General features: G+C 38.1%; 1 protein-coding gene across 1 annotated transcript in view; it reads left to right on the top strand.

The window, feature by feature from the left end:
* The window catches only part of DNAH6 (dynein axonemal heavy chain 6), a 294,154-nt gene that overhangs the window by 131,183 nt on the left and 137,208 nt on the right, over positions 1-25,763 (top strand). Inside the window, exons 29-36 of the mRNA XM_022556141.3 lie at positions 1,808-1,945; positions 4,718-4,885; positions 6,872-7,020; positions 8,373-8,480; positions 17,209-17,764; positions 18,512-18,634; positions 23,918-24,100; positions 24,631-24,774. Of these exons, the coding sequence (XP_022411849.2) occupies positions 1,808-1,945; positions 4,718-4,885; positions 6,872-7,020; positions 8,373-8,480; positions 17,209-17,764; positions 18,512-18,634; positions 23,918-24,100; positions 24,631-24,774 (1,569 nt within the window). The remainder of the gene's footprint in view (positions 1-1,807; positions 1,946-4,717; positions 4,886-6,871; positions 7,021-8,372; positions 8,481-17,208; positions 17,765-18,511; positions 18,635-23,917; positions 24,101-24,630; positions 24,775-25,763) is intronic.

Genomic DNA, 25,763 nt, shown 5'->3' with positions numbered 1-25,763 from the left:
AGTCTTATCCATTCCGTTGTTTAGTCCATCTATTTCATTTTTGTAATCTTGACTATAATATGATTAATTTCCAGGGATTATTTCTTATCTCTCACTAATTCTTTATTTGAGCATCTTGTTTTATGATAGGAATGCAATTTCCTCTAAAATGTCTCTGAGGGTTCTATTTGAATTTTTAAATCTTTTCTTTTGTTTTCCAAATTACCTCCATTTTCTTCAGGGTTGCTCATTTAGTTTATTCTTCTTCTCTCTTCCTTGATGGTGATGTTTCTCAAATGTATGTTGACTTTTACTACTTAGTTCTTAAGTGAGCACTGAGTTGATTAGTGAGAACAAATTGTTTCCTCAAAAGGCCCCTGCCTTAAATGAAAAAGCTCCGGTGATCTCTGTGGGAGTGTAGGATGTTTGGTTAGCAGGCTTCCCCATACAGTGTGTGGGCATGGGCAGCCAGGAAGCCAGAAACATTTTATAAATGCCAAAATAATAAGGATTTTTCTTCTAGTAGTGAAATTAAGTGGGTTTCACTCTTGGATGGAGCTGTCTATCCTTTTGACTCTCAGTTGAGTAAAGTGGAGGCCTGAAATCATCTATCTTTTTCATCTCTGCTTTCCTTATCTCCCAAGCCTAATGTCTTCTTCCAATATCTCCTTATATCTCCCGAAGACAGACCTCCCCCTTTCTCTAAAATGCAGTCCTTGGGTTTTAGGCTGGAGGGAGAGTGTCAGCACTGCCAGCCTTAAGAGCCCTGTTTACTCTACTTGGAATAAGGAGAGGGAAGGACAGAGAATGGAAGGACCCACAAACCTGATCTTTCCAAGTACTCATCTTTGGCTAATTCCCAAGGATCACCCTGGGACCTGTGTCTGCTTTTCTTGCATGTATTTCTGTTGGGTTCGGAGTTTCTTGGAGACCCCCCTGAAGGGCAATTCTTCATTCCCTCTGTCTTGGGCCTGCATTCTGCCCTTCTCAGTTGAATAATCTGTATCTATGTACTTTCCATCTTCCAAGATTTTTTTTTCAAAACTTTCTTCCTGCTGCTGGTTTCCCTTCTATTATACTTTTATCAAGCAGGTACAGGTATAAGTGTAGCTACAGAAATGGAGAGAGTTCTGCCTTTCTGTCATTCATGGGCATTTAGGAGGAAGGGATGGTAGCAGTATATGCTCAGTTGACCATCTTGAAACAAACAAACAAAAAAACATTAGTTCTATTTTTAAAGAGATAGTATAATGCAATATTTGTAAAAATGCTTAACCCAAAATTCAAGTCTCTAAAGGAACTTTCCTGTGTAGATAGCCACAAGTACATATTCATTCTCCTCCACCATTAAGATTCTGCTGTAGAAGAAATTAACAACCATTACGTTACCCTGTGCAGCTGTGCTTCTGCTCAGTGGTTCCTGTTTGTTGTCTGCCATGTGTAGTACCTGGTAAAGATGATGAAAGCTTCTACCAGTAAAGTTTTTCAAGGTTTTCTTAAGTCATTAAGTGTGTCTATTCTAGGTGTTAGTTTCTTTGGGAACCTGTGAAGTATTTACATAGGTGAACAGAGGTTATGAAAAAGTAGGAAAATTGGTCAGATTGTCATTTTATTTAAAAATAAAAATTAGCTTCAGATCATTTATAGAGAAGACAAAAAGATATTTCCTCTTAGAGAAAGGTGTTAACTTCTGACATAAGACCAGGATTCACATAACACCATTGCTGACTTCCAGATACCACCTATTTTCCTTTTACTATTTCAGCTCAAATTTTAACTTTTGAAAGAGTTCAACTCTACAATATAGTTGAATGTATTTTGATTTCAGATGATGGGGCGCTTTTTCAGTGGTCTGGCACAGTCAGGGGCCTGGTGCTGCTTTGATGAATTTAACCGAATTGACATAGAAGTTTTGTCAGTCATCGCACAGCAGCTCATTACCATCAGGAATGCCAAAGCTGCAAAGGTAAGGCACTGGTCAGTTGTCTGTGGAGATCGCGTTTCTTAACTTCATAATGAATTTACAGCATGTTGCATCTTAGGAAGGACAGTGCTAACTTTAGCCTATGTATTCCAAGTTTCCAGTGTCATTGGTGAGTATTACAGCAACGGGACTTAGTTGGATGAATAATTGCTCATCCAGGCAACACAGAGAAACAACTGTATGGCAGACATCGTGCTGGGACCTGAGGATACAGGGTTGGTGAGACTCAGTCCCTGCCCTCATGGAACCTTGTTCTTCCCACCCTCAACACACGTGCACACGCGCGCACACACACACACACACACACACACACACACACACACACACTCTTGTACTCCCTGTCCCTTTCTCCTCCACCTCTCTTTTCCTCCTCACCTTTCTTATTCTTGCCTTTGACATATACTTCTCTGCTAGGTTTCTCTAATGCTGCCTTATCTAGGCTCTACTGCCTTCCTCATGACCCCTAGTCTCAGTCTATTGCTGGTAGAAAAATGAGAGAGGAGTTCTGGAAAACCCAGGGGGACCTTGACTCTCCAGAACTCACTGGACTGGAAAAGCCAAGGAGTGTAGGGCCAGATGAAGATATTAAAATGGCCTCACTATTTAAAATCTGATTTAGCCCATATGAGCATATTCCTGGAGAAGGGTTCTGTACTGGGAAGGTGATGGCAGTGAAGGATGGGACCAAGTCCCCTACCACTCTGTGTTGACCTTGTGAGATTATGTCATGAAGTCACCAAAGGGCAGATTGATGTTCAGCCAGTACAAACCAGAACAGCCTTGCCAGTTGTTTAATATTTAAATAGTCACTGCCTCGAGCCCCTGGAAGGTCCCCACCATTACCTTGGCCCCTACCTGAAAAGTCTCAGACCTCCTCAGGATCCAGCCACAAGAGTTCATCCTGACATACCAAAGGGGCCTCTGGACCCAGCTCCCGCTCTAGGGACAAGAGCCATTCTCATCGGAAAGTGCCCTGCTAAAGAGCTGTTAAATATTTTATTGCCTCTGCAAAAAAGCATATTATAGAACAAGTAAAAAGAAAACAGAAATTGGACCTTTACCAGCTACTAAATTGTACACGTCATTGTACTTTACACTTATTTCATCTTCACACCAAACCAGTGTGAAGTAGATGGCGTTTTCCCAAGCTACAGGTCAAAAAGATTCAGAGACATTAAAACATTTCTGGGAACAACATAGAACCAAGACACACATCTAAATCTGTGTGACCGTGGGGTCCACGCTCCTCCAACTACACACCCTCCGGGAGGCCCACATTAAAATCAGGGACCACCAGATATAACATAATGTCAGTCGTTATCACCATCCTGAGCGCTTAGCATGCTTAGCAAAGCCTCGGGAGCAAGGGAGAAGGAACCAGAGAGAACGCAGGCAGCCTTGAAGCATTGCCAACTGGAGGGCAACCATGTGAGGTGAAAGGAAGGTAGGAGGACATCTGAGACTAACCAAATCTCACCCTTGACTTTGCCAGTGGTCAGAGGAGATAGTTGGAGTAGAATACGCCCCCTAGAATACGTGAAGAAACTAAAGCACAGCAATTTACAGGTTTGAATAACACAAAAGTCATTAAACAGCAGCAGGACTGGGGTCTCCAGTTGTGGGGTCCAGCACTTTCTCCTCCAGGCTATGACACATCACCCCAGCTCCATCATGGTCTTCCCCTGTATTCTTTGTGACTGAATATAGTGCCTTCATCCAGTCACCCACCTAGAATTCTGGAATTCGTCTTGAATTTTTCCCATTGCTATCAACCCCAGAATCTAAGCCATCACCAAGTCCATTCAATAGATCTCTCTCATCTCCAATAAGAACTCCCTAATTCTGGCTCTCCTCATCTCCCCAATAACACTCCCTACTGGTCCCCCTGTCTGTAGTTTGTCTAACCTATCCAATGCCATCTTTGGTCCTATCACTCTGCTCAAAACTCTCTGTTTCTGCCCGTCCATGGAACAAAATCTAAATTTTTTAGCCAAGCATGCAAGACTTATGATGCTCAGTCCCCAGCCTACTTACACTTTCCTCCTAGAACTTTTCCCTTTAGCAAAGTGAATAGCTGGCCATTCCCTGAACATGCAATGCTGTTTCTTGTTCTTGCTCCCTTTGACTGGAATGGCTGCCCTGTTCATCTATGGGAAATGCCCTCTTCATTCTCTGGGTCTCACACAGGCTTCCCTGCTCCTCCTATGAGCTTTGCTCCCTGCGGGCTCTGCACACACCTCCACTGTAGCATCGATTGCACTGCGCCCATTCCTAACCCATTGCCTGCCTGGCACAGATGCTCAACGGGTGTTTGCTATTGAATGAAAGTGAAGGGGTAATTCCAATGACTCTAACAGTGGGGCCTCAACCACTCAAGGACTAAGATCAGATTCGAATTTCTCAGGGACTCCAGAAAGTAGTGGCGGAGAAGGTTTAGTGGCCATTAAATCTAAGTTGAATTGAGGAGTCTCAGCGGAAGATGTTGAGGCCTAGAAGATTACAGGTCTGGCCAGGAAGGCGGAGACACCTGGGGCAAGGCAGGGGCAGGAAGGCAGAGAGCAGGAAGCACGTAGCCCGGAAGAGATTGGGAGTGGGTAGGACAGAATCAGGAGCGAAACATTCCCAACAGCAGAATTCAGTAGTCTTTGCTTGAATGCATGTTACACAAGTTTTGTACTCGAGTAGTAATTATGGGAAAGAATTTACAGATGTCGGGGGACGTGTTAACTTATATTTTCTCTTTCCCTTCAACAGCTCTCTAGATTCATATTTGAGGGGCGGGAAATAAAGTTGGTTATGACTTGTGCAGCCTTCATCACAATGAATCCTGGATATGCAGGCAGAACCGAGTTGCCAGATAATTTGAAAGCCCTGTTTAGACCCTTTGCGATGATGGTTCCAAATTATGCATTGATTGCAGAGGTGAGCTTCACATTATAAAGCAGCAAAAACTTAAGCTTGTTTCTTTTATTTGGTATTTGATTATTGTGGTAGAAAGTTTCCCTTATGAATGCAGTCTAGCCAGGGTTATACAGTATTGTTTCCTCTTAAGTGTGTGGATATGATCGTTACCACATAGAATGTTTTGTTCTGTGTGTATGTGTGTGTGTGTGTGTGTGCGTGTGTGTTTGTGTGTATGTGTGTAACTGCTATATCCCTAAAGCCCAGGATGGTATCTGGAATATAGTAAGCCCCCAAAACTGGAATGAATAAGTAAGTATAATTAGCCAGTTCATTGGGGTTCATCAGTTTGTCTCTAGGAATTAAAATGTCTAGATTATTCTAAAAAGACTGTATTATTCTCACTTCTCTCGCTGCATTATTTTTTTTTATTAGAGTCAAGGGATGTTAAGTAAAAGCAATACTAATCACTAATGATGGAGGGCAGGGATTTGTTTCTAGTCTGTATCAACTTAGTCAAAAAATAGCAACATTAATAAGCTAATTATTTATGATTGTATTTGTTCCTTCTGTATCTATCTAGGAATCTTTCTATTTAAACTTTTTTTTGTTTCTTCATACTAGTTAACACCCAGTGTATTAAATTTTATATGTATTTTTCTTGGCACTTTTTACCGAGGCATAATTTATATATAGTAAAGGGCACAGATCATAAGGGTACAACAGAGTGATTCCTTACACATGTATTCACCTGTGTGATCACCAAGACCAATATATAGGATGTTTACAGGACTCTGGAAGGCCCCTCATGCTCGGTGCTGTATTTCACAGCAAGGGATGCTACCCCTTTTCGAATGGAGCTTCTCAGAAAGCACATATTACTCCTGTGGCTAATAAATTCCTGACAACAGCTAATTTAAAATATTCCTCTACATGAATTAAAAGTAATTGCCTAAGAATAGAATAGACCATGCCAAATCCTATCATTAGAAAAAGTACAACTTTTATTAGTATAATGCCTACAGCATCTCATGAGTCCCCCAGTGTCCTCTGTGGGTAAGGTGGGGTGGTGGGCAGTTAAAGCAGGTGGCATCTTCACTCCAGACCCCTCTCTGGACAGGACAATAAATGACTTGCTCATTGTCCAAAGCTGGTAGGAAGAAAACCAGGTTTGGAACTCAGTCCAACGTTGTGTTCACATCTCACGTTTTGTCCTATTGTTATATTACTCAGTAATTAATTGGAGAAATTTAAAAATCCAGTCTTCTGAGTGCTATTCCTATTGCTGTTACAGATTAAATGAATCAGGGTCTGTCATCAGTAAATATTTTTAATCACCTGCGGTGCACAGAGTACTGTGCTAATAGGTAGTGATAGAGGAATGGAAAACACAGACACCGGTATGAAGTCTCTGCATTATCTCAAATCACAATTCCAAGGCCAACTGCAGTGATTTGAGTAGATTATGAATTGAAGGAAGTGTCCATACCCACCTCCACGTATCATCACTGATTTATTTAACCAAGGGTGCAGAAACTCATCAGAGGCAAGGTGGCTTCCTAGGGCAGGGGAGAGGCTGCAAATCTTTGTGTAGCTTCCCTTGACTCCCAGGGAGCCTAAAGGGAGTGCATCACTGACACTGTCAGATCAGGGAAGCTCAAGTCTTGCTTTTATACTCAGGCCTCACAGCACCATCCAGCCTCCATGATGTGAACATTTTCACAATGGGCTCTGCTGCTCCTCGAACCAAATGTCACCAAGACCACATCTTCATCTGTCGAAAGAAAGCAGAATCAGTGCTCAGACATCCCCATAGAATATCCCACCTTCCACCTTGTGGCACAAAACCTTTTTCCCTTCAATCTTTACGTCTCCTTGTTAAAGAGTATAACAACTTGGAGAGATACAATATAATACCTAAAGTAGATTTTGAATACATTGCTATTATGCTAATATGTTGTTATCAATATAACATAATAGGCACTGCATTATATTTTTCCATTCTAGGTAATTCTATATTCTGAAGGATTTGAATCCAGTAAAATATTAGCAAGAAAAATGACTCAGATGTATAAGCTTTGCAGTGAACAGCTCTCTCAGCAGGATCACTATGACTTTGGCATGAGAGCCGTGAAGTCTGTACTGGTCATGGCTGGGTAAGAAACCAAAGTGGGCAGGAGTCAAGTTTCCAACCGTGTCATCACTTGCATTTCATGAGTAATTCACAGATGGGTCTTAAAGCAACATAGCAAGTGATTAATAAATGTTAGCTGCTGCTGTTATCATGATTACCTTGACACCCCCCTGCCACAGTGAAATGGGGCATCTCTCTTCATCCCAAGGTTCTTCACTGTGAGAACCAACATAGCTGCCCCCAGACCAAACCTGAGTCTCCACTAGGCTTTGGGTAACTTTTGTTTCCCCTGAACTCGTCACATACAATGGGTTTCAGTGTACAAAAGGCTTTACCACCATGAGGTAGGATGACGAGACTTAAAAGACATACAGTTTTTTATGCAGGTACACTAATTAAGTCATACACATCACCTGACAAAGCATACTTCAGTTTCATCATTCCATCCACAGTCCAAGCTTTTATCCTAGACGCCCCCTCTCTCTTTACAGTTTGGTCCAAGGCTGAGCTTCTTTCTAGTTCCTAGTAGAGCAAGAGTCTTTTCTCTTCTCAGGCCCCAGCTTCTCTCTTTATAACCTCTTGACATGCCCACCTGTGGCATCCCCAGCTTGTCCAGAGTCTCTGAGGGAATCTATCTTCTCAGGCCGTGACTCACTGGCTCAAGCTCTGCCCACACAGGACCCCTTCTGCCTGGCTCCTGTACCCCAGGCTTCTGCACAAATCTCCCTGCCTTTCTACCCTCTGTTCCTTCTTTCAACCTCCTAGATACAGTATTTCTCCTCTTTATAGGATTGCCATTAAAGGAAGAGGGATACTAAGGAGTTGAGACACTTATATTCAGAGAACAGAACTACAGCCCACGGGCAAGACAGACAAAGGAGCAGTCATCAAGAATATAATGTGTGAGGGCAACCATGGGACTGTGCCCTGGGTTTGTTGGCAGGGGATGGAGGGACTTTCTAGAGGAGGGAATGTCTGAGCTGGATTTTGAAAGAAAAATAAGAGCCAGCAAAAGACCAAAGCAGAGCATTCTGGGATAAGAGAAAAGGGAGTCACAGGGATATGAATCATCATGATGTATTCAGGGAACTGTAAATACAGGTTGGATAAAGTCTGGATTGATGGGGGGAGCTTGAGAAAATGTCCTTGTCATTCTCCTCAAGGCTATGTAGCCTGTGCCTGACTTGTCCGTGTGCTCTCTTGGAGATGGACACTGGGCATGCAAGGGAAAATGGTACCCTCCTTCCAGCAGGAATCTGCAGTGGCGTGCCCTCCACAGCTTTCTGCAAGCAGAATCCCCGACCCACAGGTTTGGAAAATCAAGTTCCATATTATGTTCTTGCAATGTCATCTGAATTATTCCTTTAAATTTAGGTCTTTAAAAAGAGAGAACCCAGACCTAAGTGAAGATGTGGTATTGATAAGAGCTTTACGAGACTCTAACTTACCAAAATTCCTAACAGATGATGCTGTTCTATTCAGGTAAATTTCTAGGTGCGACAGATAAAGCATAGCTACTGTGTAGAGGTAAAGCATAGTTTATCTTCAGATATGTCTGCCTCTAACAAGGTATCATCTTTTCTAGAGACACCTATTGCAATTTTTAAAATACTAGTTTAAATAAAGATACTAAAGTTTTAGCCTCAATCCAATCATTTATTTTTTTCAAAATTTTGATCACCAAGCTGCATGCTATGCAAATTAGCATTTGGTTACAAACTCCTGACCTAAGAGAAATTCCTGACTCAAAAGAAACAGATTTGGGCCCCCACATAAATGTGATTGCTTTTATCTATTTCTACTTTTATTATTTAGTTTTATGTTTATCCAAGTCATATAAGTATGTGGTTTTAAAAATAAAATGCTATTATAAGTTACTCTCATGAAAAACTACAGTTCCCTGCCCTTCACCAAGTCCCACTTCCCGAAGGCAATCATTTTTCAATTCATTCGTTCTTTCCTATTTCCCTCCATATTTTTTTAACATCTTTATTGGAGTATAATTGCTTTACAATGGTGTGCTAGTTTCTGCTCTACAACAACCTCCATATTGTTTAGTACCACGTTTATGCCATCTCATGACTTTTCCATTTTAGATGTTATCTATTAAGTTACTAATAGAGAGATGAGGGTATGCACACGCACCTCTCCCCCTCCACCCATCCTCTCTGTGTAGTCATGTTACAATATAACTGGAGCTAAATATTCAGGATTTCCATAATTTATTATAGAAATATAAATGTTACCCAAAGCTGCACTATCTTTCCCTTGTTATTAAATTATCTAGCTTTTCATCTTCCCTTCATATATTATCTTAATTTTTGTTTTTTATTCCTTTTACCTACTTTTCTATAAATCTATCACTAATTCATTTCAAATTCTGCCAGAATATAAATCTCCTAAAAACAAAAACAAAAACGACCTTCAATCATACAAAATATTCTCTTGAATTTGTCTCCTTGGAGCCCTCATCCTCCTCTCTGATCTACACTGGTTGCCCATTACCCCTGGTGCATATCTGTCATCGTGGGATGCCCATTTATGACCTTGCTGGGGATTCTCTTTGCCTTTATCCACTATCAGATCCCCTGTTACCCAGAACATGTGTCTACTCACTTTTGGCAGAACATGATGAAAATTTCTATACAGTTATATTTGCACAATTATGATATTGCTATGAGTGAGATTCTAGGAAATACATTTCCTAGATCATGGGATATGGACGTTACAAATTTAGATAGATCCTATCAATAAGTCCTCCAAAGACATTTTACATTTATATAAACAGTTTTATGAAAATGCTCATATCCCTTTATATGTTTTGGAGGGAGAGATACCAAAATAGTAGCCTATTTTATGTACATTACTTTAATTATTAGTACCACTGAGCATCATTTCTTATGTTCATTACTCATTTATATTTATTATTCTTAGAGCATTATTCTATTGTGCTCTTTTACTTAGCAATTTGTGGGAAATCATAAACTTTATCTGGTATAAAAATTGGAAATATTCTCTAAGTCTATCACTCACTCTTTATGTTTAAAGGCTTTTGCCTCACAGAAGTTTGATTTTTGCTTGTTTTTATTTTTTCACTTTATCAACTTTTTTAAGTTATAGAACTTTTATCTTTTTGAGGTAGACTTTCTTAACACAGTGTTGTAAAATTCATCTCTTATATTTTCATCTAGTACCTTTTTTTCCTTGTTCTTTTCCTATCGACGTATAGTTGATTTACAATATTGCATTAGTTTCAGGTGTACAGCATAGTGATTCAATATTTTTATAGATTATACTCCATTTAAATTTATTATAAAATATTGGCTATATTCCTTGTGCTGAACACTATATCCTTGTAGTTTATTTGTTTTATACAGAGTAGTTTGTACTTCTTCATCCCCTACCCCTATCTTGCCCCTCCCCCTTCCCTCTCACCACTGATAACCACTCGTTTGTTCTCTATATCTTTGAGTCTATTTCTTTTGTTATATTCACTAGTTTGTTTTATTTTTTAGATTCCATATATAAGTGATAACATAGGGTATTTATCTTTCTCTGTATGACTTATTTCACGAAGCATAATACCCTCCAGATCTATCCATGTTGTTGCAAATGGCAAAATTTTATTCTTTTTATGGCTGAGTAATATTCCAACATACCAAATCTTCTTTATCCATCCATCTGTTGGTGGACACTTAGGTTGCTTCCATACCTTGGTTATTGTAAATAATACTGCTGTGAATATTGAGGTACAAGTATCTTTTCAAATTAGTGTTTTCATTTTCTTTGGATTTATACCCAGGAGTGGAATTGCTGGATAATATGGTAGTTCTATTTTTGGTTTTTTAAGGACCCTCCGTACTATTTTCCATAGTTGGCTGCACCAGTTTCCCACCAAGAGCATAGAAGTGTTCCCTTTTCTCCACATCCTTGCCAACATTTGTTGTTTGTGGTCTTTTTGTTGGTTGCCATTCTGACAGGTGTGAAGTGATATCTCATTGTGGTTTAGATTGGCATCTCTCTGATGATTAATGATATTGAGCATATTTTCATGTGCCAGTTGGCCATCTGTATGTCTTCTTTGGAAAAATGTCTATTCAGGTCTTCTGCCCATTTTTTAATTGGGTTGTTTGTTTGTTTGATATTGTGTTGTATGAGCTATTTATATATTTTGGATATTAACCCCTTATCATTTGCAAATATTCTCCCGTTGTCTTTTCATTTTGTTGATGGTTTCCTTTGCTGTGCAAAAACTTTTAAATTTAAGTAGGTCCCATTTGTTTATTTTTGGTTTTGTTTCCTTTGCCTTAGAGACAAATCCAAAAAATATTGCTACAATTTATGTCAAAGAGTGTTCTGCCTATGTTTTCTTCTAGGATTTTAATGGTTTCCAGTCTTACATTTTTGTCTTTAATCCATTTTGAGTTCATTTTTTATATGGTGTGAGAAAATGTTCTAATTTCATTGTTTTACATGTAGCTGTCCAGTTTTCCCTGCACCACTTATTGAAGAGACTGTCTTTTGCCATTGTATATTCTTGCCTCTTTTGTCATAGATTAATTGACCATAAGTGTGTGGGTTTATTTCTGAGCTATCCTGTTTCATTGATCTATGAGTTTGTTTTTGTGCCAGTACCATACTGTTTTGTTTATTGTAGTTTTTTAATATAATCTAAAGTCAGGGAGTGTGATACCTACAGGTCTTTTCTTCTTTCTCAAGATTATTTTGGCTATTTGTGCTCTTTTGTGTTTCCATACAAATCATAAAACTATTTGTTCTATTTCTGTGAAAAAATGCCATTGGTATTTTGAGAGAGATTGCATTGAATCTATAGATTGCCTTGGGGTAATATGGTCATTTTAACAATGTTGATTCTCCTAATCCACGAGCATGATATATCTTTCCATCTGTTGTGTCTTCTTCAATTTCTTTCATCAGTTTCTTATAGTTTTCTGAGTACAGGTCTTTTACCTCCTTAGGTAGGTTTATTCCTAGATATTTTATTCTTTTTCATGTGATTGTAATTGGGATTATTTTCTCTTTCCAGTAGATTGTTGTTAGTGTATAGAAATGCAACGTGTTTCTGTATATTGATTTTGTATCCTGCACCTTTACCAAATTCATTGATGAGCTCTAGTAGATTTTTGGTTGTGTCTTTAGGATTTTCTATATATAATATGATGTCATCTGCAGAAAGTGACATTTTTACTTCCTTCTTTCTAATTTGGATTCCTTTTATTTCTATTTCTTATCTGATTGCTGTGACTAAGACTCCCAATACTATGTTGAATAAAAGTGGCAGGAGTGGGCATACTTATCTTGTTGTGATTTTAAAATAAAAGTGTTCAGCTTTTCACCATTGAGTATGATGTTAGCTGTGGGTTTGTCATAAATGGCTTTTAGTATATTGAGATATGTTCCCTCTATATCCAGTTTCTTGAGAGTTTTTATCGTGAATGGATTTTGAATTTTGTCAAATGCTTTTTCTGTGGCTATTGAGATGATCATGTGATTTTTATTCTTCCTCTTTTTTTGTTAATATGGTGTATCACATTGATTGAATTGCAAATATCAAACCATTCTTGCCTTCCTGGAATAAATCCAACTTGATCATTGTTATAAAGCAGAAACTAACACACCATTGTAAGGCAATTATACTCCAATAAAGATGTTAACGAAAACAACAACAAAACAAACAACAACAACAAAAGAATGATGTATCGTTGTTGAGAATTTTTGCATGTATATTATCAGAAGTATTGGTTTGTAATTTTCTTTTTTTTTTTAGTGTCTTTGTCTAGTTTTGGTATCATGTAATAGTAGCCTCATAGAATGAATTTGTGACTGTTCCCTCCTCTTCAACTTTTTTGAATAGTATGAGAAAGATAGCTATTAGCTCTTCTGTGTATGTTTGATAGAATTCCCCCATGAAGCCATCTGGTCCTGGACTTTTTTTTGTAGCAAGATTTTTTTAAATTACATATTCAATTTCACATCTAGTGATCAGTCTGTTTATGTTGTCTATTTCATCCTGATTCTGTCTTGGAAGATTATATGTTTCTAGAAATTTATCCATTTCTTCTACATCGTCCAGTTTATTGGCATGTAATTGTTAATAGCATTCTCTTATGATTTTTTGTATCTCTGTGAGATCAGTTGTATATTCCTCTCTTTCATTTCTTATTTTTTTATTTGGTTCCTCTATCTTCTTCCTTAGTGAACCTGACTAAAGATTTATCAATTTTTTTTATCTTTTGAAAGAAGCAGCTCTTGGTTTCATTGATCTTTTCTATTGTTTGTTTGTTTTTTCAATTATATTTATTTCCTCTCTGATATTTATTACTTCCTTCTGCTGACTTTGGGCTTTGTTTCCTCTCCTTTTTCTAATTTCTTTAGATGATAGGTTAGGTTGTTTATTTGAGATTTTTCTTGCCTGTATCACTATAAACCTCCCCTTTAGAACTGCTTTTGTTGTATCCCATAGATTTTGGAAAGTTATTTTTTTATTTTCATTTGCCTCAAGGTATTTTCTGATTTCCTCTTTGCTTTCTTCATTGACCCATTGCTTTCTTATTAGCATGTTGTTTAGTCTCCATGAGTTTGTGTTTTTCCCATTTTTCTTCCTGTAATTGATTTCTAGTTTTATACCATTGTGATCAGGAAAAAATGCCTGATATAATTTCTGTCCTCTTAAATTTGTTGAGACTTATTTTTGTGGCCTAGCACATGATCAATCTTGGAGAATATTGCATGTGCACTTGAAAAGAATGTGTATTCTGCTGTTTCTGGATGAGTGTCCTGTAGATATCTGTAAGTCCAACTGGTCTAATGTGTCATTTAAGACAACTGTGTCCTTGTTGTTGTTGTTTTTGGCCTGGATGATCTGTCCATTGATATAAGTGAGGTATTAAAATCCCCTACTATTATTGTATTATTGGCAATACCTCCCTTTATATCTGTTAACATTTTCTTTGAATATTTAGGTGCTCCTGTATTGGGTGCATATATGTTAACGAGTATAACATGCTCTTCTTTTATTGACCATTTTATCTTTAATAATGTCCTTCTATAGTGCTTGTTATAGACTTTGTTTTAAAGTCTATTTTGCCTGAGTATTGCTACCCCAGCTTTCTTGTCATTTCCATTTACATGAAACATCTTTTTCCATCCCCTAACTTTCAGTCTGTGTGTGTCTTTAGCTCTGAAGTGAGTCTCTTGTAAGCAGCACATAGATGGGTCTTGTTTTTGTATCCAATCAGCCACCCTATATCTTTTTTACTGAAGCATTTAGTCCATTGGCATTTAAAGTGATTATTAATTGTTATGTACTTATTGCCATTTTATTACTTGTTTTATGGTTGTTTTGTAGTTCTTCTCTGTTCTTTTCTTCTTCTTTTTGTTTCTTCCCTTGTGGTTTGGTGATTTTCTTTAGTGGCATACTTGTGTTCCTTTCTTTCTTGTTTTTGTGTATCTATTGTAAGTTTTGATTTGTGGTTACCATGCTGTTTATATATGTTGACCTATAACTATATCTACTTGTTTTAAACTGATAGCCGTTTAAATTCAAACGCCTTCTAAAAGATCTACATTTTTTATTCCCCTCCCTCACATTTTGTGGGTTTAATGTCATATTTTACATCTTCATGTTTATCCCTTCACATTTACTGTAATATAGTTGATTTTACAATTTGTCTTTTAATCTTTGCACTAGCTTATTTAAGTGATTGATCCACAGCCTTAACCATATATTTGCCCTTACTAGTAGGATTTTTCCTTCCCTACAAATTTTTACTTCTTGTTGTAGCCTTTTCTTTTCCACTTAGAGAAGATCCTGTAACATTTCTTTTAGGGTAAGTTTAGTATTGATGAACTCTTTTTGTTTTTGCTTTTCTGCGAAGTTCTTTATCTCTCCTTCAATTCCAAATGATAATCTTGCTGGGTAGAGTATCTTAGGGTGTAGGATACTCTACCCAGCAAGTAGTTCAGCACTTTCAGCATTTTAAATATAACATGTCACTCCCTTCTGCCTGCAAGTTTCTGCAGAAAAATCAGCTGATAGCCTTAGGGGAATTCTCTTGTATGTGATTCTTTGTTTTCCTCTTGCTGCCTTTAGAATTCTCTCCTTATATGTAACTTTTGCCATTTAATCATGATATGTCTTGGTGTGCGTCTCTGCATTCATCTTGTTTGAGTCTCTCTGTGCTTCCTGTACCTGGATATCTGTTTCCTTATTTGGGTTTTCTAGTTCCTTATTAGAATTCTCACTGTGTTCATCTATTCTTTTCCCTAGTTCAGTTAGCATTCTTATCACTAGTACTTTGAACTCTTTATCTGATAAACTATTTAACTCTGTTTCGTTAGTTGTTATTTTAGATTTCTTTTCTTATTCTTTCATTTGAAACAAAGTCCTCAGACTTCTCATTTAGCTTAACTTTCTCTGTCTATATGAAATTAGGTGAAAGAGTTACCTATCCCAGTCTTTTAAGAGTGTCCTTGTGTAAGACCCCATATGCAGTCTGCACTGTGCCCAGTGGCTTTGGTGGGAGAGCTGGATCTGAAGTAAGCATAGGTCACATCTTCCCCCAGGGTGTACTGGCAGCAATCCCTGGTGGGAAGTGGGGCTGGAAATGGAGGGGCTAGAGCCAGAGTCAGGTGTGAACCAGGGCTTGTCCTATGCTCAGTGGTCAACATTTGCCCTATGAAGGGCAGAGGCAGGACCCTAGGTGCTGAAGCACCTTGAGGTTGGGTCTGAGCTGGTTCTATTCCCTCTCAGTGTGTGATCTACCCCTCCCAGCATCAGCACCTTCACTCTAGAGGAGCAGTGCTGAGTGAGTAGGGCCGGACTGGATGCCAGGTGCAGGTTGGGGCAAGTACTGGGGTGATCCCAACACATCAGAGTTCCAGGCCACTCACGATCCACTGCCTCCATAAGCTCCAGCAATAGCCTCCCTTGCCCTATTCAGATGCAGTGCTGGGTCCAAACCCACTCCTTCCCCCTAACTGCACTCTCTCCTTGGCAATGGCAGCCTTAACCCTAGTGGGGAGCTGCACTAGAGCTAGTAGTGCTGGAGCAGGTGCTCAGCATGGGCCAGGGCACAAGGTGGGAGACAGGGGTTGTGGGAAACCAGTCAGAGCCCCAGGCAGTTTCATTCTGTTTCCTCCCCCTTGTTCTTGGGAGTAAACAACCATGTGTACACCCCTCACAAGTGGAGTCTAGGTTTCTTACAGCTCTGCTGGTAGTCCCACTGGCTTTCAAACCAGCTAAGAGGTCTTGTCTTCCCAGTGTCAGCCCCCAGGACTGCAGTGCCCAATGTGGGTCAAACCCCTCACTCCCCAGGGAGGACCTCCAAGCCCATGTAATTCCCTGCCTCTTGTGTGTCCCCTCCAACAGGCACAGGTACCAACCTAATCGCTCTTTCTCTTCCCTTCCTACCTGACTCTGTGTGGATCTTTCTTTACAATTTTGGCTGCAGAAGAGTCTTTCTGCCAGTCTCCAGTTTGTTTTCAGTGAGAGTTGCTCCACATGTAGATGTATTTTTGATGTGTTCATAGAGGGAGATGAGCTCACATCCTCCTACTTCACCATCTTGATCTCCCTCATCTTGTACGTTTCTTGTCATTTTATATTAAGTTTTTTTACTGCCTCTCAAATGTTTTTGTGTTATGTAGTGTAAGGTGGGAGTTTAGCTTCTTTTTTACCCATAGAACCATCCCATATTAACTGTTTCCTACAGAAACAGTCCATTTTTCCTTTACTCCCTTTTTTATGTAGTACTAGTTTTCTATTTCTATTTCCATCTTATTTTTCTGAATATTTATATACCATTATAAGCACACATAAGTGCTTTTGGGAAAAGTTGAGATATAAATATAATTTTTTAAATAAACTGTTAAATTTGTCACCTATATGTTTGGTACTATGCCATACTGTGTATAATACAAAAATGTAAGAAATATTCCCTACCTCAAAAAGCTCCCAATATACTTAAGAACATTGGTCTACTGTACAAGAAACAAACAAAATCATGCACAATAACAGAGAAATGATAGATTCTGGTATAACACACAGGATAATCTAGTACTGTGTGTTCAGAAGGAAATATAATGAGAAAAATAGGACCCATAGTAATGTTTAATAAATTAATTGTAACAGACATGGGGAAATATCAATGACCAGTGTTCCTAACTTATTTTATTTTATTTTTTACAGTGGAATCATATCTGACCTTTTTCCTGGAGTCCAAATTCCAGAACACGATTATGGTATATTGCAGTCAACAATTATAGATGTCATGAAGAGACAAAATCTTCAGCCTGAGACATGTATGGTTAAAAAAGTGATACAGTTCTATGAAACCATGCTAGTAAGGCATGGTGTTATGTTAGTAGGGCCAACAGGAGGTGGCAAGACCACAGTTTACCAAATACTAGCAGAAACTTTAGGGAATTTGAGAAAACTTGGTGTAGACAATCCCTTTTACCAATCCGTTAAAACATATGTTCTTAATCCTAAATCAATTACAATGGGTGAATTATATGGTGAAGTTAATAACATAACCTTAGAGTGGAAAGATGGTTTGATGGCACTAAGTATCCGAGCAGCTGTGAATGATACTTCAGAAGACCATAAATGGATCATCAGTGATGGGCCAGTAGATGCTCTTTGGATTGAAAATATGAATACAGTCCTGGATGATAACAAGATGCTTTGCCTGGCTAACAGTGAGAGGATTAAACTCACACCTCAAATCCACATGCTTTTTGAGGTAAATTGCATATTCCTTACTGTGGAGTGAAATCGTTCATTAGATTAGCATACCATCATTAATTTTTTTTTCTTACTGATGTACCATTGACTACCTGTAAGGCCTACCATGGTGTTTTGTTTACATAATAAATATTTACCAAATTGTCCTTTTATAATAGATTGTCCATTCTGACAACCAAAGTCTCTCAAATGTTTCTGTCTCTCTATAAACAGGAAATACAATAAATTCTAGCTTCCCAAGCACTTGTTTCTTTTCCTTTGGAGGCAGTAAATATATATATATATTTTTTTTTTTAAGATGAATAAATCATCCCTCTCTGGTATGAATATTTGGTGATGGGATTGGAAAAGGAATGTGGGCCAAATACAGCTACAAAATATTATGGAAGATCTCACCCCTGCTGTATTCATTCATCAAACATTAATTGAATACCTACTATGTCCTGGGTATTAGGCTAGGTATTGGATATAAGAATGAAAAAGATAAGAAGAAAAACAAAAAGAAGGGAAAAGAAATACTTATACCTTCCCATAAGGATTTGACAGTATCCTTCTATATATTTTTTTCTCCTTACACCTCACTTAACTTTTCTTCTCCATTTTTAATCACTTATAGCTCCCCCAATCTCTTCCACACAAAGCCTTACAGTGTTAAACTTTAAATGTGTGATTCCTTAACGTTGAATTTAGAGGAATAAGGAAGTATCATGTTAGCCATTTCCTGTTCAACGTTTTTCAATTTTAGGTGCAAGATCTAAAGGTTGCCTCTCCTGCAACAGTCAGTAGATGTGGGATGGTGTTTGTGGATCCTGAAGAACTGAAGTGGATGCCTTATGTTAAAACCTGGATGAAGAGTGTTTCTAAAAAAGTAAGTGCAGTCAGACACTCCCCACTGTCTCCATCTGTCAGGGCTCACCCTTCCCTCGAGTGCCCAGATAGCAATTGGTTAACACCTCACTGTGCTTGATTGAGGGAATCCCAGCATTGTACATAGCTCTCTCCCCAGAATTCTTGGGATCTTCCAGGAAGGTTGTGTACTTCCCAAAGCTGTCCTCACTTTTTGTTACCCTGCCTGGCTTCTCTTCAGACTGTTTTCTCTCAAATATAAACACTTCCTTGAGTTTCCCCAAACACAGGTAGAACAACCTGGGGCATTAAGAAAAAGACTTTGCAGGAGGCTTGAGATAATGAGAGGGAAGTACCTGGAAGGAAAAGAACAGTAAATCCAAGCATTGTTACAGTTTTTAGATTTTAGGAACCCCTAACACCTCTGAGAGCCAAGAAGAAGAGAAAAACAGTTTACCTCCCACCCAACCTTAGGTCTATCACCAAAGACAAATTCTAACCTCAGAGGTACCATTCCACCCAAAGTGAAGGAAAGCTTTTACATTATTATTCAGAACAACTCTGTTCCATATTATCTTCTGTGCCCTCTGCATTCTAAAATAGGGTTTCTCTTTACCTTAACAAGCGATGTTGTTTTCTTTTTGAGATTTCATTCTTTTTTTTTTGCGGTACCCAGGCCTCTCACTGTTGTGGCCTCTCCCGTTGCGGAGCACAGGCTCCGGAGGCGCAGTCTCAGCGGCCATGGCTCACGGGCCCAGCCGCTCCACAGCATGTGGGATCTTCCCAGATTGGGGCACGAACCCACATCCCCTGCATCGGCAGGAGGACTCTCAACTACTGTGCCACCAGGGAAGCCCTGAGATTTCATTCTTTTTTATTGCTGAGTAGTATTCCATTGTCTATATATACCACTTCTCCTTTATCCACTCATCTTGTTCGTTTTTTTTTTTATTATTATTATTTATTTAGTTTTGCTGTGTTGGGTCTTCGTTTCTGTGTGAGGGCTTTTGCTAGTTGTGAAGAGCAGGGGCCACTCTTCATCACGGTGCACCGGCCTCTCACTATCGCGGCCTCTCTTGTTGCAGAGCACAGGCTCCAGACGCGCAGGCTCAGTAGTTGTGGCTCATGGGCCTAGTGGCTCTGTGGCATGTGGGATCTTCCCAGACCAGGGCTCGAACCCGTGTCCCCTTCATTAGCAGGCAGATTCTCAACCACTGCGCCACCAGGGAAGCCCTGTTCGTTTGTTTTTTTTACTTGGGGTAGAGTTGCTTTACAATGTTGTGTTAGTTTCTTCTGTACAACAAAATGAATCAACTATACGTATACATATATCCCCTCTCTCTTGGACCTCCCTCCCACCCACCCCCATCCCACCCCTCTAGGTCACCACAGAGCACCAAGCTGAGCTCCCTGTGCTATACAGCAAGTTCCCACTAGCTATCTATTTTACACATGGTAGTGTATATATGTCAATCCTAATCTCCCAATTCATCCCATTTCCCCCTTCCTCACCATGTCCACATATCCATTTTCTATGTCTGCTTGTCTATTCCTACCCTGCAAATTGGTTCATCTAATGGATAAAGAAGATGTGGTACATATATACAATGGAATATTACTCAGCCATAAAAAGGAACAAAATTCGGTCATTTGTAGAGATGTGGATGGACCTAGAGTCTGTCATACAGAGTGAAGTAAGTCAGAAAGAGAAAAACAAATATCATATTTTAATGCATATATGTGGAACAATCTTTTTAAGTGTTTTGCTCCATCTCATCTCAAGAAAGCCACTTCAAGAAAGCCATCTTCTTTCTGCATCTCCCCCTCCAAAAATGAATCAGAAAACTATTGTTTTCCTTATTCTTAGGCAACAACATTTTAATAATATTGAGGTAAACTCTCTGAGTACCTTATTTTTTTTAAATTTCTTATTGGAGTATAGTTGATTTATAATGTTGTGTTAGTTTCAGGTGTACAGCAAAGTGAACAGAGTACCTTATTAAAGACAGTAATTCTCAGAATTGAGACTTTATCATGGGCTGCCAAAAGATGTTAAACATTTCTGAATTCACTCTTTTAATAGACTTTAGAGCAGCTTAAGGTTTATAGAAAAATTTAACAGAAAGTATAGAGAGTTGTCGTATAATTTCCCTCCTCCAAATAGTTTCCCCTGTTATTAACATTTTGCATTGGTGTGGTACATTTGTTAAAACTGATGAACCAGTATGGATGAACCATACAGTCTTATGAACTAAAGTCCATAGTTTACATTATGGTTCTGTTTTGTGTTGTACAATTCTATGAGTTTTGATAAATAAATAATATCATGTATAATATCATACAGAATAGTTTCACTGCCTTAAAAATCTGTGCTCTACCTATTCATACATCCACACCCTCTCAACCCCTGGCACCACTGATTGTTTTTACTGTCTCCATAGTTTTACCTTTTCCAGAACATCATATAGCTGGAATTATACAGTATGTAGCTTTTTCAGATTGACTTCTTTCACTTAATAGTATGTATTTACGATTCCTCCATGTCTTTCTGTGGCTTGATAGCTTATTTTTTTAGCACTGGATTAATACTCCATTGTATGGATTTACCAAGTTTATCCACTCACCTGCCGAAAGACATCTCAAAGTTTCCAAGTTTTAGCAATTATGAATAAAGCTCCTATAAACATTCACATGCAGGTATTTGTGTAGACATAAGATTTCAACTCATTTGGGTAGATATCCAGGACTGTGATTTCTGGATCATATGATAAAACTATGTCTACCTTTGTAAGAAACTGCTAGTCTGTCTTCCAACATGGTTGTACCATTTTGTATTCCCACCAGCAATAAATGAGAGTTCTTGTTGTTCCACATCCTCACCAGAATGTGGTGGTGTGGTATTTTAGATTTTAGCCATTCTAATAGGTATGTAGCAGTATCTCATTGTGGTTTCACTGTGCAGTTTTCTAATATGTTGAGTGTCTCTTCATATGTTTATTTGCCATCCATATTTCTTTGATGATGTTTCCAAATCTTTTGCCCACTTTTTATTAGATTGTATGTTTTTTTTTCCACAGATGTCAATGACTATGCATTGTGCTTTATTTTTATTTATTTATTTATTTTTGCCTGCGTTGGGTCTTCGTTGCTACACATGGGCTTTCTCTAGTTGTGGTGAGCAAGGGCTACTATTTGTTGCAGTGCCCAGGCTTCTCATTGCAGTGGCTTCTCTTTTTGCAGAGCACAGGCTCTATGTGCACGGGCTTTAGTACTTGTGGCATGCAGGCTCAGTAGTTGTGGCTCACAGGCTCTAGAGCGCAGGCTAGGTAGTTGTGGCACAATGGGCTTTGTTGCTCTGCGGCATGTGGGATCTTCCTGGACCAGGGATCGAGCCCATGTCCCCTGCATTGGCAGGCGGATTCTTAACCACTGCACCACCAGGGAAGTCCAGGTTGTATGTTTTCTTATTATTGAGTTTTGGGAGTTCTTTATATATGTTGGATACAAGTTATTTATCAGATATGTGTTTTGCAAGTATTTTTTCCAAGTCTGGCTTGTCTTTTCATTCTCTTAACAATATCTTTCACAACACACACATTTTTAATTTTAATGATCTAACTTATCAATTTTTCTTTCATGGATTGTGCTTTTGGTGTTATATCTAAAAACTCACTTCCAAACCTAAGGTCACCTAAATATTTTCCTCTGTTTTCTTCTAAGAGTTTTATAGTTTTACATTTTACATTTAGGTTTATGATCCATTTTGAGTTAATTTTTGTGAAAGGCATAGTATCAATGTCTGGATTCTCTCTATCCTTTTTTTTTTTTTTTTTTTTGCATGTGGATGTCCAATTCTAGCACCATTGTTGAAAACACTGTCCCTTCTCCATTGGATTGCCTTTGTTCCTTTGTCAAAGATCACTTAACTATATTTGTATGAGTCTATTTATGGGCTCTCTACTTTGTTCCATTAATGTCTATTTTTTTTGCCAATATCACACTGTCTTGACTACTGTAGCTTTACCGTAAGTCTTGTCAGGTAGTGTCATTCCTTTGACTTTGTTCTCCAATATTGTGTTCACTATTCTGGGTCTTTTCCCTCGCCATATAAACTTAAGACTCAGTTTGTTGATATCCACAAAGTAACTTACTGGTATTTTGATTCAGATTGCATCAAATCTATAGATCCCATTAGGAATAACTAACATATTCACAATATTGGGTCTTTTTATGCATGCACATGAGCTGTCTCTTAATTTACTTAGATGTTCTTTGCTTTCTTTCATCAGAATCTTGTTGTTTTCCTCATATAGATCTTGGAAATATTTTGTTAAAAATATACCTAAGTATTTTATTTTGGGGTGCTAATATAAATGGTGTTATATTTTCGAATTCTAATTATTCATTGCTGGTATATAGGAAAGTAATTGACTTTTGTATATTTACATTGTATCCTACAGCTTTGCTATAACTACTTATTAGTTCCAGGAACTTTTGGTCAATTGTTTGGGATTTTCTATGTAGATAATTGTTTCATCTGTAAACAAAGACAATTTTTTTTTCTTTCTTCCCAATCTGTATACATTTTTTCCCTTTTATTCTCCTATCGCATTAGCTAAGACTTTCAGTACAATGTTAAAAAAAGTGGTGAGGGAGCAACATTTTTTTTTTAAATCTTTGGGAATCAGTCCTTTACCTTACATAGATATTTAAAATGTTTCTCTTTATACTTCTTCTTTTTCATTGTTCTTAATTATGAGAGAGATCATCAATAGAGATGACTACATGAAATATATGTTGACAGTTTAACAAATGATTATAAAATAAACACCTCTGTACCCATTACCAGATCAAGATGTAGGACATTATCAGTGACCCAGAATCTCCCCCATGTGTCCCTCCCAAGTCATAGAAGGGTTTTCCTTAATTTAACTTGTCTCATATCTTGTGATGCTTATACCCTTTAGTCTAAAAGTCACAGGATATATTGCAACATACAAGATTGAACCAAACCTTTTTTTTTTTTTTTTTTTTTGCGGTGCACGGGCCTCTCACTGTTGTGGCCTCTCCCGTTGCGGAGCACAGGCTCCGGACGCGCAGGCTCAGCGGCCATGGCTCACGGGCCCAGCTGCTCGGCGGCATGTGGGATCCTCCCGGACCGGGGCACAAACCCGCGTCCCCTGCATCGGCAGGCAGACTCTCAACCACTGCGCCACCAGGGAAGCCCTGAACCAACCCTTTTTTAACTTAATTATATATTTTATCTGGTCTTGCTAAAATATTATTTGTTTGTTTGATTTTTCAGCTGAATGAAGAAACTCAAGAATATATATTGAATCTTTTCCAGCGTTATGTTGATGACGGTTTAAATTTTATCAATAAGAAATGCAACCAAGCAATCCCACAAGTGGACATCAGCAAAGTTACTACGCTCTGTTGCTTATTGGAGTCTTTGATACTTGGGAAAGATGGAGTTAATTTGACAATGGTAGGAAAAGTTTTCTTACTGCTATAAAACTAGGAAAATGTGATTATTGTATAGATGCTCTGCAAATAAACAACTCCAAACTTTCTGTCATATGATTATTTGATTTTCAAGTTAATTTTCTAGGGGACTAATGACTATGAATAGATTCATACACTCTCAGATTTGGAAGGAATTTAGCCTATAGATTACTCCGCTACTCAATGTTTAAACTTCCTTACAGTATAACATAATCGCAGTGTGTGTCTACTTAAATACCTTCATGCAGTCATAAACATAGTTATAATAGTTGAAAGACAACCTTGAGCTTTTGTTCTACATGCTCCTTGCCATTCATTTTCTCATCAGAGTATTTAAATATATACTATTATAAAACATCACTCTGTGCACCATTGAATGAAATATAAGAAACATACAATGTGCCCTTTTAAAAATGCATAATTCTAAACAAAACAGTCTTTAGACTTTGCAATTTAAGATTCTTTTTATGTTAGCATATAAAATATTAAAATTCTTTCCCTTTGTTCTTTCAGGAGCAAACAAAACTGAACACTGTACTGTGTCAGACTTTTGTATTCTGTTACTTATGGTCTTTAGGTGGGAATCTAACTGAAAACTACTGGGATTCTTTTGATACATTTATTAGAACACAATTTGAAGATAATCCTGATGCCAGGGTAAGAGCCAAATAAAGTTAATTTTAACATAATAACTCTGAATCATTAAAATTAAATTTCAAGACTAAAACTTTAAAAGCCTTGGTCCTACTATAAATTCTTCATGTAAAAGCGTTTCTAAAATTATTCGCTTTCTTAAACTATAGGTAACGTTTATTGTATTAAAAATTTTAGGAGTTCTCTCCCGGCCATATGAAGAATGTAAGGTATAAAAGTGTATAAAAACTCCCTACTATTAGCAAAAACATTGAATTTTAGTTAGTAAACTTATTTTTTCCACAGTGTTATGGTTTAGCAATTCTGAAGCTACTTTCTGTATGTTCTAAAATTGAGCAAATGAATCAATATATTGAAGATAATGGCAACGAGGTTTCTCACTGTTAAGAGAAGGGACTTACAAATATGGAAGAGAAAGATTAGAATGCACCTTGTGTTATTGGATTGGAATTATAGGTTTTGGTACTCATGGAATATATATATATATATATGGGTCTATACATCCATCCATACATAAATTTCTTACTTCTGTCTGCTGAGAGGAACTAGAAGGAATGACACCTCAATAGCAATGAGCATACTTAGTTACTGATTTCTAAATACTATTCTCCATGAAAGAGAACCAAAGCACCTTAGTGAAACAGCTGATTCCAGTACTGAAGCAGGGAAAGTTCGAAGAGCCCAGAATATCTTTTGTCAGATAGTGAAGAAGTGCTTGAAGAACGATGGCACATGTCAAAAGAGCACAGGAGAAGATTTTTCACTATGTATTCAGTTTTTTAATAGTAATATCCTGTTATCTATTACTCTGTACAGCTGCTGTTGGATTTTTGTTTCTTGCCTTAGTAAATGGCCAGACAGCCACGTAATAGTAGCCAGAACTCAATGAGTGTTATAGATTCTTCTTTCTTTACTGACCTGAGTAAAGTGAATGGATTTTTTCTTCTAATTAATTTTTTTCAAATATTTCCTCTTCTCTTCTTCCTCGTTGC

This window comes from Delphinapterus leucas, chromosome 13 (assembly GCF_059928025.1).
Source record: "Delphinapterus leucas isolate spDelLeu-1000000601 "Yukka" chromosome 13, BTC_Dleu_Yukka2, whole genome shotgun sequence".
In the NCBI taxonomy this organism is placed as follows: Eukaryota; Metazoa; Chordata; class Mammalia; order Artiodactyla; family Monodontidae; genus Delphinapterus; species Delphinapterus leucas.
Note: the sequence above shows the minus strand (reverse complement) of the source record. Positions and strands in the feature narration are given on the sequence as shown.